Here is a 15,521-nt window from a genome sequence, read left to right on the forward strand (position 1 = left end):
GAAGGTGGAAGGCAAGGAGGGAGGAGGGATGGAGGAGAGGGGAATGGAGGGGTGGAGGAGAGGGGGATGGAGGGGTGGAGGAGAGGAAACAAGAGGAGGTTGGAGGCAGGAGTTCTGTTCTTGTTGATTAGAGAAGCAGGATCTGTAATGATGGGAGGGCAAGCTCTTGCATCAGGTCCAACTGGGTTCGCATCTCTGTGTGGCACACACACATATATGGGCACGCACGCACACACCCAGTGATGGAAGGAGGTGATTGGGTAAATTATTAGATGGAGATCACTGTTTGAGTTCTCCTTGTGCCTGAGATCTATGTTGACTGACCTGCTGTCACAACGCATTCCTGCTAATTAACAGTGTTATTAAACAAAATGGCAGAGGTTGAGCTGAACTGGAAGACAAGGATGTTGTCCCAATAACAGGGCCCGGGGTAAAAAAAAAATTAAGTTGTTGACAACATAGGGGATAGGGTGTGCACTGTTAGTTACAAAGGGGAACTACAACAGGCTATAGTCCACAATCAGACTCCATCCATGCAACATAGCTCAATCCAGCCAGGTTTAAATCTGGGGTAATAAGTACAGATCAACACAAGGACTGACTGAGAGGACTAAGCTTGGGCAGGAGTGAAAAGGAAAGAAAACATTTATTTCCCATAAATCATTTCACTTTTTCAGCTCAGGGTCTTTCAGATGTGGCTTTCCCTAGGTTATGTCCCAAATAGCACCCCATTGCACTACTTTTAGTGCACTATATAGGGAATAGGGTGCCATTTGAGACAGTATTATTCTTTGGATAGTAAACTCTCTGGCTCCAGGGGGCTTTTCCTTTCCAACCATAAAATGAGGGAACGAGTTGGAGTAAGAGAGGAGAGAACGCAGGAGGAGAAAAGGAGTAGAGACAAGCAAGAAACATAGCTCTTTTGTGATGCATGGAGGATCTCTGTGATGCTCCCAACATAAATAGAAACTCAAACAACAAAACCAAAACAGAAGCACTGAAGAATATCTGCTCAACCTTATTACGCCCGTCATTGTTATGGGCTTGTGATCTTCTATGGATTCTGGAAAGAGGGGTGAGATGAAGCGAGGGAGGAGAGGATCGTTAGAGGGAAGAGAGGAAGAAGAGTGGGATAAGAAAAGGAGAGGGAGGAGAGCGGCACCACGCCAAATGCAAATATTGTGAAAAAAAGGTGCTAAAACTCAACTGTGCCACTTCGCACCTCAAGCCTGCGTGTTGAATTAACACTTATCATAAACATTATGTTCTCGTGGAAAGGGCCTAAGTAACGACAGATGGTTAAGAGCATTATGGAGATAGCTGCCAAGCTCCGTTTGTGTCCCAAATTGCACCCCATTCCCTTTATAGTACACTACTTTTAACCAGGGCCTGTAGGCCCATAGTCCATTATATAGCGAATAGGGTTCCATTTGCTTCCCCGTACATTTAGTCTATTAGTAGTGTATAGACGAGCTAGGCTAAATATTTACAGATATGTTAATTATACTTTGCATAAACTAATAATTCATCACAAACAGTGCTGGAGTTTTTTTTTAAGTGGTGGAATTCCCCTTTAAGAGAGTAGGCAAAATAGAGGAATCATGTCGATTTGATAAGAAACTTGAGGTGATGATAATGTGCGTGGTTGGCAGTTGCTTGAATTTGTTCCTTTCTACTGTTGTATAATTTACTCTAATGCTCTTAAATGGAGACAAGCTCTTAAGCCGAGACAGGATACTTAAGCCGAGACAGGATACTTAAGCCGAGACAGGATACTTAAGCCGAGACAGGATACTTAAGCCGAGACAGGATACTTAAGCGGAGACAGGATACTTAAGCGGAGACAGGATACTTAACCGGAGACAGGATACTTAACCGGAGACAGGCTCTTTAACCGGAGACAGGCTCTTTAACCGGAGACAGGATACTTAACCGGAGACAGGATACTTAACCGGAGACAGGATACTTAACCGGAGACAGGATACTTAACCGGAGACAGGATACTTAACCGGAGACAGGCTCTTACCTTGGGCAGCTTGACATGATGTGAATGTGATGCCAAGATCCTGGCTGTGATACAGAGTCACTCATGCATAGGAGTAACACACAAACACAATACCTTTTTAAGGCGGACTGGATGTGCAACAATTCTACCCACACGTGGGACTACCTACAGTTCTTTTATGTGTGTCCCTTTCTGCACAGTATTATGGATTATGGATGGTACACAGAAAAGAGAGGGTGAGAGGAGGGTTGCGAGAGAGGGATGAAGAGTGAGGAGGGAGAGAGCGAGTGAGAGAGAGGTGAAGAGGAAGAGAGAGAAACAGAGGAAGAGAAAGCAGAGAGAGAGGGGAGAGTCAGAGCATCTTACAGTGAGTGGGTGGTAGAGTGGGAGGAATCATTGCATGTCGCGTATCAAAGCCCTCAGAGGGTAGACTGGGACGAGCTCAGAAGAGACTTCACAAACAGATGGGAAGTTTGGAGATGCTACAGTGTATCAACAAAAATGTGGCACGCTAGTACACACACACAAATAAACACACAGTAGATCTGACATTGTTGTGTTCAGCACTGTGTGTGTTTGCGTTGGTGTGTGTGTTAAGAGACAGAAAACTGTGCCATCCTGCACGCAGGGAGGAGACGTCAGTTTCAAAGTGTGCTGCCTTGTCAGACAAGAGACCCTGTGAACTTTGTGTAATGTTGAAACAAACAAACTCCCTGCCCTTCCAATGAATACAACAGAACAGTGATGGATCCACAATGAGCAGAACAGAGACAGCTACAGTGACAGGCTGTGGTGTATACTGTATTGTTCTTCTGTGATTGCACCAAACTTAATCAAATTGGCCCTCATTCCTCTTTCGTCACAATCTCAAAGACACGCACGCGCTCAGACACGATCGTGAATAAGACATCAAAGCTCAGATCTTGACACCCCCCCCCCCCATGCTAACTATGCAAATACCACTGCTGGGTGACTTGACAAATGGTATAATACTTAAAGTTCATCTTTAATTTGTAGAAACTCTGTAGAAACTATGAGAATAGAAAGGTTCAGAACTTTTGCGGAACATCACAGCACAGTTGAAGAATATGGCAATTACAAATCAAAACTGGATGGTTTCCAGAGATAGATGGGAGGGGTGGAAGGTAGCTGAATGGTGGGACTACAAACAAAACAAAAGAAAGATGACTAATGTCAAATATTCTGTGTCCGTAAAATGTATGTAGTATGTATAAGCTGGAAGTAGAATCCCAAGTTTAGTCCAATTACGGGAGGGGTGGTAGGGTTTGGGGAAAATAAAGGAAAATATATATATTATTAAAAACAATATATTTACAAAAATATATATGGGGGATTGGAAATGATGCAGACAATTACATTGATAGACGCCACAATACAGTATATATATGCAATATTAAACCTGATCTACCGCCTCTCAAAAAAATATTTGGAGCTGATAATGACAACAAGTCTATGTGATGACATTCTTAAGCAAGGTTGAGTCTGGTCTGAATACTCACATGACCAACACTGAGCTACAAAGACCACCAGTCAATGCCAAATTTCAGAGGTCCATTTTACATGAGACAATCATGATGTATGTAGTCTGGAATAATAACATTTAATACAGGACCTCAAACTACAAATTGTGGGTGTACTATTCAATCAGACTGCACTTTACGCAGTGACACCATTAGTTATGTCGGCAAGCAAAAAAGCCTGCAATTTACAGCAACCTGACTTGACTCGTGCAACACCCTAAAATGACCCCTATGACTCAACAGCAACCAAGAGGAGAATCTCAGTGAATCAAAGGAAATTCAATTGAGAGTTTGTACCTCCTTCTCAAAACCCACCCAACGTGATGTGAGAAGTTGAGGAAAGGAAATGCGATTGAGATTCTCCCATAGTATCTATCTGTGTTTAAGCATCATCCTCTCCACTGTAGAGGTGACAAGAACATACCTTATAAGCAGTCTTTCAGCGCACTCTGTTGGAGAAACTGTGCATCAACATACCCAAGCAACAAAATACTTCAATCAATTGATACATATGCATAAACACACACCTATGTTTTTTTTTATCTGAGAGAACATACCAGACTTACCAGTTTTCTGTGTCATTGAGGGTTTAGGCATTATATGGAAACTGAAAGCCAAGGGATTAAATAAACTATGTGTATGTCCCAAATGGTACCCTATTCCCTATATAGTGCACTACTTTTGACCATGGCCCATAGGGTTCTGTTCAAAAGCTGTGCATTATGAAGGGAATAGGTTGCTATTTGTGACATATCCATTGAGACCATTTCAGGTGATAAAGATGTAAAACAACATGCTTAGATTTAATTTCAATGTTTATTTCTCTAATATCCTTTATATCACAAAGAGAGTCTTTAAAACACAGACTAATATTGTTCTATATATAAACTGTACATAAAAGCAAGGCACTATACAATGTTGAATTTACAAGATTCTGTAAATTCATGCCTGTAAAATACAACAATTCTCTTCAATCTGAGCACCTGAATGATGCAGGACAGCCTAGCAATGACAACAGACACTTCAGAATGTAGTAGATGCATGATTTGTTCAATAAAATGGCGACATGGGAAAGGAGCATTATTGTCCAACTACTTATCAATCAATATATGACAACCACAACATGAATAACAATACAGGTATTTCATTTCTTATCTCACAGATAATACTCAAAAGGCTTTTTATTCCTAATATGGAGTAAATATAAATATAAATGATTTATTCTAATGCACAAAGAATAGCTTGCAGAGGGTCTGTTTGGGGTGTGTCAAACAGAGTGGTTCTCCTGCTCGCAGATAAACTGCTGTACAGGCGATACTGTAAAAGCATGGTCACACCCACACACATACAGATATACGAGCACACAAGCACACACACAGACACACGAGCACGCAAGCACACACACACACGAGCACGCACACGAGCACGCACACACACACACGAGCACGCACACACACACACACACGAGCACGCACACACACGAGCACACACAAGCACACACACACACGAGCACACACACACACACACACACACACAGTGTGGATTTAAAAAGCCGGGTGCCGACACATTACAAACATCCACTCAACATTCACTCGCACACCTCTGAACTACCTACATTTAGAATTACAAAACAAAACTGGTAACACATACAAATAAAAGAAGAAAACTGTACACGAGGCTGGCACAACTCTGTTGATCCTCACTCCTTCCACCACTGCGTCTCTCTTCCTCTTCCCTCCCTCCAACCAGGGTAGGGTTCTCAGAAGTGTGTGTTCCCAAGCCCTCTCCAGTCCGGAGATGAAGGGGTGAAATGTTAAATTAAAGAGTTCTCAGTGGTGGGCTCCTGTTACAACTGAACCACGATGCACTGACCGTCGCTTGCTGATGATGTCATCCGGTGGTCAAGCCTTCTGTCCAACGTACTAAAACAATCCTTTGGCTTTCTTCACGTTCACCTGCTTCCAACCTGGCAACACCTCATACTCATCCCTCGACATCTCCAGAGCTTTCTACAGGGGGGCCAAATACACATTGTTACCACACAATAAACACAAAATCTGTCAACCGCTATATCAACTCTTGTGAAATTCCTTATACCCATGAGTTGCAAAAAACAATATTCACAAGAAAATCCAAGGTCACAACATGGTCATTGGTCCAGTTCATCACTCCAGGAGCATCTAGTGCAGGAAATCCACACAGCTATTACTTAGTGAGTTGAAACAGACCAAACCATGCAAGAGAGGTTCAGAGTGAGAGAGTGTTGATCCAGACACAGATTGAGGAGGGAGGTGAGACAGAAAGCAACACACACAGGATTATGGGTGATGTAGTTAGTCAAAGTGAGGACGCTGTGTACATATCTGGGGCCACCTGTGCTCTCAATTCAAAGATCTCACCTTCCCATAAGCCCCTTCACCCTGGCAGAGGTAAACACACGATGAGCCAGAGAGAGAAAATGAGGACAGAAGGCGATGAAGTGATGGAGAACATATTATGTACATAAAAACACAGACAACAAAAAGTACAAGGAGACTGAAGGACACTTCCGTGTGATTACTGTATGGATTTCAGAAAGAAGGACTGTTTTAGACCCGTTTGCCTTGACTACCAGTGTACAATGTTCCAGTATGATCCCTTGTCACACACACTGGCGAGAGTCTCATTATTGTAGGCAAACATAGCTCAACCACAGATCGAGTAGACAAACCTCTAATAATATGGTTTGAGCCAAGGCAAACCTAGACAAAAAAAGTCATAATTCACCAGGGAGCTGATGGTACCGTAGGTGTGGACGTGGCCTCACCTCAAAGTCATCATTGTCTAGATAGATCTCCAGGCGTAGGGGGTCGACTCCCTCGGGTAGGGGCCGTGCCAGCAGGTCTGCCAGGGGGTAGGTGGTCTTACACAGCCGTGCCAACACATCCTCTACCAGAATTATCTGGTTACAAACCTCTGCCTCCTGGGACACACAAAGATGTAAATAAACGTTGTGGTCAGTACACACACTTTCGAAATCAATCCCACCCCTATCCTCAGTACCCAATTCGAAACTTCGGGCTGGCCAGGAGGAAATCAGTCTGGAATAAGTCGGCAACAGGAGGAGTTGGTTGCAATATACACTGCTCAAAAAAATAAAGGGAACACTTAAACAACGCAATGTAACTCCAAGTCAATTACACTTCTGTGAAATCAAACTGTCCACTTAGGAAGCAACACTGATTGACAATACATTTCAATTGCTGTTGTGGAAATGGAATAGACAACAGGTGGAAATTATAGGCAATTAGCAAGACACCCCCAATAAAGGAGTGGTTCTGCAGGTGGTGACCACAGACCACTTCTCAGTTCCTATGCTTCCTGGCTGATGTTTTGGTCGCTTTGAATGCTGGCGGTGCTTTCACTCTAGTGGTAGCATGAGACGGAGTCTACAACCCACACAAGTGGCTCAGGTAGTGCAGCTCATTCAGGATGGCACATGAATGCGAGCTGTGGCAAGAAGGTTTGCTGTGTCTGTCAGCGTAGTGTCCAGAGCATGGAGGCGCCACCAGGATACAGGCCACTACATCAGGAGATGTGGAGGAGGCCATAGGAGGGCAACAACCCAGCAGCAGGACTGCTACCTCCGCCTTTGTGCAAGGAGGAGCAGGAGGAGCACTGCCAGAGCCCTGCAAAATGACCTCCAGCAGGCCACAAATGTGCATGTGTCTGCTCAAACGGTCAGAAACAGACTCCATGAGGGTGGTATGAGGGCCCGACGTCCACAGGTGAGGGTTGTGCTTACAGCCCAACACCGTGCAGGAAGTTTGCCATTTGCCAGAGAACACCAAGATTGGCAAATTCGCCACTGGCGCCCTGTGCTCTTCACAGATGAAAGCAGGTTCACACTGAGCACATGTGACAGAGTCTGGAGACACCGTGGAGAACGTCCTGCTGCCTGCAACATCCTCCAGCATGACCGGTTTGGCGGTGGGTCAGTCATGGTGTGGGGTGGCATTTCTTTGGGGGTCCGCACAGCCCTCCATGTGCTCGCCAGAGGTAGCCTGACTGACATTATGTACCGAGATGAGATCCTCAGACCCCTTGTGAGACCATATGCTGGTGCGGTTGGCCCTGGGTTCCTCCTAATACAAGACAATGTTAGACCTCATGTGGCTGGAGTGTGTCAGCAGTTCCTGCAAGAGGAAGGCATTGATGCTATGGACTGGCCCGCCCGTTCCCCAGACCTGAATCCAATTGAGCACATCTGGGACATCATGTCTCACTCCATCCACCAACGCCACGTTGCACCACAGCCTGTCCTGGAGTTGGTGGATGCATTAGTCCAGGTCTGGGAGGAGATCCCTCAGGAGACCATCCGCCACCTCATCAGGAGCATGCCCAGGCGTTGTAGGGAGGTCATACAGGCACATGGAGGCCACACACACTACTGAGCCTCATGTTGACTTGTTTTAAGGACATTACATCAAAGTTGGATCAGCCTGTAGTGTGGTTTTCCAATTTAATTTTGAGTGTGACTCCAAATCCAGACCTCCATGGGTTGATAAATTTGATTTCTATTGATCATTTTTGTGTGATTTTGTTGTCAGCACATTCAACTATGTAAAGAAAAAAGTATTTAATACGAATATTTTATTCATTCAGATCTAGGATGTGTTGTTTTAGTGTTCCCTTTATTTTTTTGAGCAGTGTAGATCTAATGGATATTTAGGTGGGCGATAGGGATGTGTTTGGTGTAATGGTTATGGGATGGGATTGGAAACAGGTGATGGATAGGTGACCCACCCTCTCAGTGATCTCAGCTATGTCCTCTCTGTGTTCCCAGCATGGAAACATGTTGGTGAAGGTTAGAGGTTCAAGTCCTGCATGGATCAGATACGCCTTGGGTGGCTTCTTCTCATTCTTCTCTGTGGAGGGGGGGGGCAACATTTTTTATGTTTAGTATAAATCAAACAGTTCCACATTCCCTCTCTCTTTTGATGATATACCTAGAACAAGGTGTATCATCCTTGGCATGGTGTATGGCCAGTACTGACTGGTATGCCACTGATGAGATGGAGAGGGTTCATGCAAATGTGGTGACGTTAAACTCCTGCATTCAAACTGAACTTGAATGTATGCATGCCAATCATAAATAAGAAAAACAACAACACTCGGGAGAAGCTCTGGATGACTGAACAACAACAAAGGCTGCCATCAGGAAAAGACAGAACACGGTTCAACAGATGGGGAAAAACCATGAAATGGAGAAAACACAGTGCAAATGCTTATCAAGGAAACAAACGAAAACTACTACAAAACTGAACTCCAGGACCTAAAGAAGTAAAGGAATGGTGGGACTTCATTAACAAAGGACTGGAACCAAAGAAAACATCAGGATAGAACATACAGGTCGAGGGAGTTGAAGACGACATGCCTGATGTTTTAAATGGCTTCTTCGCTGAGGCATGGACAAGCACCAAACCTCTCGCCACCGTCCCCCTGCCCATGCCTACCATGCAGGTTGAGCTGTGCATCAACGGCCAGATAAAGCAAGCTCTGATCAGACTCAGCCCAAGGAAAGCATGTGGGCCTGATGGCATTCCAGCCTGGCTACGAAAAGACCATGCCCCTGTCATCACACACATTGTTAACACCTCCTACCGGCAGGGGACTGTTCCTGCTTCCTGGAAGACTGCCAATGTGTGTCCCATACCTAAAGTGTCAAACCCATGTACAATGAGATGAGTGAGTGTCTGGAGGCCCATCTCTAACTTCATGTATTGGAAAAATCCAGAAGAGCTTCATCATGAAAACACTCATGCCAACAGTCCTCTCTGAGTCCACGAACCAGTCTGCCTACCTCCCAAAGCCAAGCATTACTATTGCCTTGTGAAATCCAAAAACTCCTGGCTGACATCTTCAGACTCCAGAAAACCAAACAATGATGAGGGTGTTACTGTTTGTCCAAAGCCTTTGATAGAGTAGATTACGCAAAGCTCCTGACATTGAACTGTCCAGGTTACTAGTCTGGCTCCACAGCTACACCACCGGAAGAAGGCAGAGGGTGATGGCGAATGGCACTTTCAGCACTTGATCAGAGGTGGCCTCGGGTGGACATATGAAGGAGAAACCGATATGGTGAGACCATGGCCCCTTGTGGCACACCAGAAACGCTGTCTTCAGTGACACTCTGGACACTGGGTATGCAGAATGTAGGGCTGTCCCGAGCCACACTACTAAACAACATCCAGGAGAACACATCCATGGGCTTGGAGGCAAACCAGCTGGACGTGTGGGACACATCCAGCAACATGCTCTTAAATGGGGAAAAGTCTGGAAATCCGGATATGATTTTTAAGAGACAACCTTCACCACTCATCCTAGGGGGACAGGAAGTACAAGTAGTAACAACGTCCAAGTATCTTGGTTTTCATCCAGACTCTAACCTCAGCGGTGAGACACATGTGGAGCAGTCAGTGAGGAAGGCCTCAAAACGACTGCACCTTTCGACTGTTCTTGCCGGAAATGGCCTACCCACTGAGGATCTGGTCACTTTTTACACTACACTGGTCAGGCCTTATCTTATCATCTCCAGAGGTGGAGCAGTCTAACCACAGCTACCGTCACTGCAGAGCAGGCTGCAGTGCACCTGGTGAAGGAAATGTCTTGAACACCCTCTGCATGACCTGCTCCCTCCAAAAAGAGGCAACTCCATGACCAGGCTTCTGAAAACAACCCACAAACTGTCCTGTATAAGTGCACTTTCAAACCGCCTGAAAAACAATGCTCTAACCACTATTGTCAGACTTGAACAACAACTCGAGCTCATAAAAGTTTCCCCTAAAATTATATTTTTAACTATCACATTTCGACATTTGTTTCCACCATGAAAACATTTCCTGTAATGTTTTAAGTAGTATTCGTATTCTATGTATGTTGTGTAATATGTATTTGAAGTGATTGCTTAGCAATTTTTTTATTATGTAAATTCTGCATTTCTTCAGTTTTATCTGTGAGCAAGATTCATTAAACTCAAACACAACTAAGTCAATAGCAACACTTTTTTTTGTTTTTATCTTATAAGGGTTTATTTTGTTTGTTTTTCTTTTTCTATATTTTGAGAGGCATTGTGAACAAACACGCCCCCATAAAGAAAATGAGAACTGAAAAACAGGTTCAGCCCCTGGTTCGACCTTGCACAGTTAGTCCACCTCAAGAATTGCATTTGGCGAAAGGCTCGGCACACGCATACTCAGGCTGACTGGCTCTCGTTCAGGCAAATGAGAAATAAGTTCCCTCAGGCTATCCGGAAGGCCAAAGTTAGTTACTTTAAGGAGCAGATCTCTCCCTGTGGGTCTAACAGCAAGTAGTTATAGAAAACGGTTAATAAAGGAGAATAAAGGTCCTAAATGATGTCACCATTGCCCTTGATTCTCAGCAATGTTGTGCTGCTATTTTTATTTTCTTGGCCAAAGCTTTTGATACGGTAGACCATTCAATTCTTGTGGGCTGGCTAAGGAATATTGGTGTCTCTGAGGAGTCTTTGGCCTGGTAAGCTAACTACCTCTCTCAAAGAGGGCAGTGTATAAAGTCAGAACATCGGCTGCCTTAGCCACTGCCTGTCACCAAGGGAGTACCCCAAGGCTTGATCCTAGGTCCCACGCTCTTACATCAACAACATAGTTCAGGCAGTAGGAAGCTCTCTCATCCATGTATATGCAGATGAGAGTCATACTCAGCTAGCCCCTCCCCGGATTTTGTGTAAATCGCTCTCCAACAAAGCTTTCTTAGTGCCCAACAAGCTTTCTCTACCCATAACCTTGTTCTGAACACCTACAAAACAAAGGTCATGTGGTTTGGTAAGAAGAATGTCCCTCTCCCCACAGGTGTGATTACTACCTCTGAGTGTTTAGAGCTTGAGGTACAAGTAGTACAAGTAGTATGGCTAGATGGTACACTGTCCTTCTCTCAGCACATATCAAAGCTACAGGCTAAAGTTAAATCTAGACTTGGTTCCTCTATCGTAATCGCTCCTCTTTCACCCCAGCTGACAAACTAACCCTGATTCAGATGACCATCCTACCCATGCTAGATTATGGAGATATCATTTATAGATCGGCAGGTAAGGGTGCTCTCGAGCGGCTAGATGTGCTTTACCATTCGACCATCAGATTTGCCACCAATGCTCCTTATAGGACACATCACTGCACTCTATAGTCCTATGTAATCTGGTCATCTCTGTATACCTGTCGCAAGACCCACTGGTTGGTGCTTATTTATAAAACCCACTACCCCCTATATGAGATATATACTACAGCTCTCATCCTCCACATAAAACACCCATTCTGCCAGTCACATTGTATTAAAGGTTTTTCTCATTGTGTTAAAGCGCACTCATCCCTGGGGCGCTCGTCTTTTCAGTTCGCTGCAGCTAGCGACTGGAATGAGCTGCAACAAAACACTCAAACTGGACAGTTTAAGCTCTTCATTCAAAGACTCAGTCATGGACACTCTTACTGACAGTTGTTGCTGCTTTGCGTGATATATTGTTGTCTCTACCTTCTTGCCCTTTGTGCTGTTGTCTGTGCCCAATAATGTTTGTACCATGTTTTGTACTGCTACCATGTTGTGTTGCTGCCATGTTGTTGTCATGTTGTGTTGCTATCATGCTGTGTTGTTGCCTTGCTATGTTGTTGTCTTAGGTCTCTCTTTATGTAGTGTTGTCTCTTGTCGTGATGTGTGTTATGTCCTATATTTAGATTATTATTATTTTTTTGTAAATAAGAAATTGTTCTTAACTGACTTGCTTAGTTAAATAAAGGTTCAATTTAAAAAATAAAATAGTGTTCAAGTACCTGTGCAGTACTGCAGCACCGTCTCCATGGCACACTTCCTGTCTGCGTCCCAGCGGATACGGGCAGAGCCAGGGCTCTCGCTGTCCTGGGGCCACCAGCCTTGCCACAGGTAGACCTCGTGGAGGTTGTCGACCAGGAAGAGGGCTACAGGAAGATGAACAGGACGTGATGTCATGATAGACATACACAATGAGAGCTCAAATCTATGTGACATGTTGTAGTGTAGTCTTTAGCCATGTTGTAAGATTTGTTAGTGTATGTGTATTAGGGTTGGGCAGTATCGCGATTTTCAGATCATCATACAGTGTCTGTACTACACTGGGATATACGGTATTACTGAATGTGCACACAAGGGGCGCTATTTAAAAAATGTAATAATAATAAGTACATTAAAAAAATTAGGCCGTTTGGACTGCCAAATTCTCTAAAACGACATTGGAGGCTGATTGGTGTAGAAAAAAGCACATTAAATTCTCTGGCAACAGCTCTGGTGGACATTCCTGCAGTCAGCATGCCAATTGCACCCTCCCTCAAAACATCGGTGGTATTGTGTTGTGTGACAAAACTGCACATTTTAAAGTTGGCTTTTATTGCCCCCAGCACAAGGTTCATCTGTGAAATGATCATGCTGTTTAATCAGTTTCTTGATATGTCACACATATCTTGGCAAAGGAGAAATGCTAACCAAGAGGAATATTAACACATTTGTGCACAAAATTTGAGCATAATAAGCTTTCTGTGCGAATAAAACATTACTGGTATTTTTTTATTTCAGCTCATGAAACCAACACTTTACATGTTGCGTTTACATTTATGTAGGTTTTCTCCTTTTGCTGCAAATCAACCTGCAATAGCCACGGTAGCTAGTGTATCTCTATGGAGCTATATTATTGGGGTCATCGCTATAGGACTAGCTTTCTGTTAAGATTAGGTCTCCATGAAATATACTGTCATTTCTAGAACTAGATATATCTCAAAAATATACAAAATAATTTCCATTAAGAAAAGCGCACAGCAATTGCAAGCTGTACGTACGTACGTACATACATACAGTATATATATAAATAAAATGTTTGGGGGGGTTGGGGGTTGAGTATAAGCAATTGCTTAAACTGTAATTAGAAGTATGACTATAAGAAATCTAAAATGTGTCAAATTATATCCAGCTCAGGGCTCGCACGATGCTTTTGGTTTGCTGACTTGCTAGCTAAGTGGCTAGATGTCAAGCTGTAACCAAGCTTCTTTGTTACAGAAGAGACTATCAATCCCACTTGGATAATGATCCCTGTTGTTTTTTTTTTGCACAAAACAATTTAGGCAACAGGGATCTTGATCCAGGAAGGGATTTAATGTCTCTGCTGTAACCAATACGTTTGGTTGGCTAGCAAGTTAGCAAACCAAATGCATAGCTGGAGCACTGAGCTGGATATAATTACATTTGACACCTTAGATCTTAAAAACATTTATGGTATTGAAAATCATACCATCGGTATTTCGAAATATGACGTTATACCATACACCGAAGCCTAGGTTGTATGTGTGTGGGTGTGTGTGTATATCCTGTACAGTACCTGGTTGAGATGCAGTGTAGAGGTCCTCCTGTAGGAAGGGCAGTGAGTTGACCTCCTCTGTTATTCTGGCTGGGTAGAAGAACTCCATTGCAACAAACTCTCCAGACGTACTGCTCAGCTGGTAGAGACGAGGGGTGAAGTTGAACTTCCCTGGATCTGTGGATCAAAGGTTGAAGGTCATCACATCAACCAACCAGGAGGATCGTGGACTAACAGAAATAGACCTTTAATTAAAGAAAAGGACTCTAACCTTGGAGCATGCAGTCGTAGGCCTTCCTATCTCTCCTTCCCAGAGCTTCCCAGAATCCCGTAGGCTCCGCCCCCTCGTCACACTCATGGATGGTCATCTTACTGCTGCTGTGGAGCCCTGCCTCCAACGGACACCTGCATAAAAACAACTGGCTAAACACCTGTGGAACGGAACCTTCGACTACACCAACTGTGACATCAATCGCGTTGACCTTGGAGCATTCATTACCAGGTGCTGTTATGGCTCACACACTCATGGCATGCATGCGCACACACTGTTAAAAGACTTACACCCAGTCTTATTGAACACAGTTATACTAATGAGATCAATTTATTCAATTGGATTGGAGACCAACATTATTTAGACTTCAAACAAATCATATCAGCGAGTGCTCAACATCAGCCTTCATGATGTGCACTTTGACCTCTAACAGTGGCACGGTAGGCCATTACCCTAACTGGACAATAACATGTCAGGGAGAATGAATGTGCCGTCTTCGGCCTGCCATGTCAGAATACTAGGAAAGAAATCATTGTAAAGTGTTGTGAATGTTGGGACTCACTGTTCTTTGATCTTATCGGCGGCAGTGCACCCCACGTCGCGGGTGTGGAGCTGGGCCTTGCAGCCGTGCCACACGTACATGGTTGCTTTAGAGACGCTGAGAAGCACCATAGAGGTCCGGGAGCGCAGACTGCTGCAGTGGCATGCTACCTCCAGCAGGTGGCCCTCCACCGGGACCTCCCCCCGCACACAATACAACCGCCAGTCATCTGATGTGGGAGAGGAGTTAGAGGTGAGAAAGATGATGCCCTGGGATTGTAATAACCTATACCTCTCTATAAAAGTGTAATTACATAGCAGTTTCTATGTAACGAAACATTGTTACTACAGTTAATACTATGCAGTTAGGTACGTATAGGGGCAATTTAAGGTAAAGTGTTGCCAAATATAACAAACACGAACATACACACAACGTACAGACACATGAGAGGGAAAGGTGTGGATGGTCACTTACTCTGTGAGTTCTCCTCCTCCTCTTCTCTCTTCCCTGCATGGATGACCATCCCTCCATTAAAACACTGAAGGAAACATGGAGGCTCCTTCCCCTGCTGCACCTGGACCTGTAAGAGCAGAGGAGAGAGTGGTTACATACATACACGGACAAGGAGGCAGGCGCACGCACACGCACCGATGACTGTGTATATATATGAATGGACATCGATGACGTGACACCATGCATTCCTATGTGAAGACTCAACAGCGCATTGAAGCCAAATGGTTGTTAAGATCAAGTGCGTCTCATGGAGACATAACATG

The 15,521-nt window shown here is 44.2% G+C and overlaps 1 protein-coding gene across 5 annotated transcripts in view; it reads right to left on the reverse strand.

Moving 5' to 3' along the window:
• Positions 1 to 4,348: 4,348 nt before the first annotated feature.
• LOC118374700 (supervillin-like) overlaps positions 4,349 to 15,521 on the reverse strand; it is a 115,027-nt gene continuing 103,854 nt past the window's right edge. For all 5 annotated transcript variants that reach the window (XM_035761207.2, XM_035761183.2, XM_035761220.2 and 2 more), the window contains 8 exons: positions 15,220 to 15,325; positions 14,767 to 14,974; positions 14,205 to 14,338; positions 13,955 to 14,110; positions 12,384 to 12,527; positions 8,332 to 8,453; positions 6,353 to 6,508; positions 4,349 to 5,555 (listed from right to left, as the gene is read on the reverse strand). In XM_035761207.2, the coding sequence (XP_035617100.1) occupies positions 5,469 to 5,555; positions 6,353 to 6,508; positions 8,332 to 8,453; positions 12,384 to 12,527; positions 13,955 to 14,110; positions 14,205 to 14,338; positions 14,767 to 14,974; positions 15,220 to 15,325 (1,113 nt within the window). In that variant the 3' untranslated portion in view covers positions 4,349 to 5,468. The remainder of the gene's footprint in view (positions 5,556 to 6,352; positions 6,509 to 8,331; positions 8,454 to 12,383; positions 12,528 to 13,954; positions 14,111 to 14,204; positions 14,339 to 14,766; positions 14,975 to 15,219; positions 15,326 to 15,521) is intronic.

This window comes from Oncorhynchus keta, chromosome 4 (genome assembly GCF_023373465.1).
Source record: "Oncorhynchus keta strain PuntledgeMale-10-30-2019 chromosome 4, Oket_V2, whole genome shotgun sequence".
In the NCBI taxonomy this organism is placed as follows: Eukaryota; Metazoa; Chordata; class Actinopteri; order Salmoniformes; family Salmonidae; genus Oncorhynchus; species Oncorhynchus keta.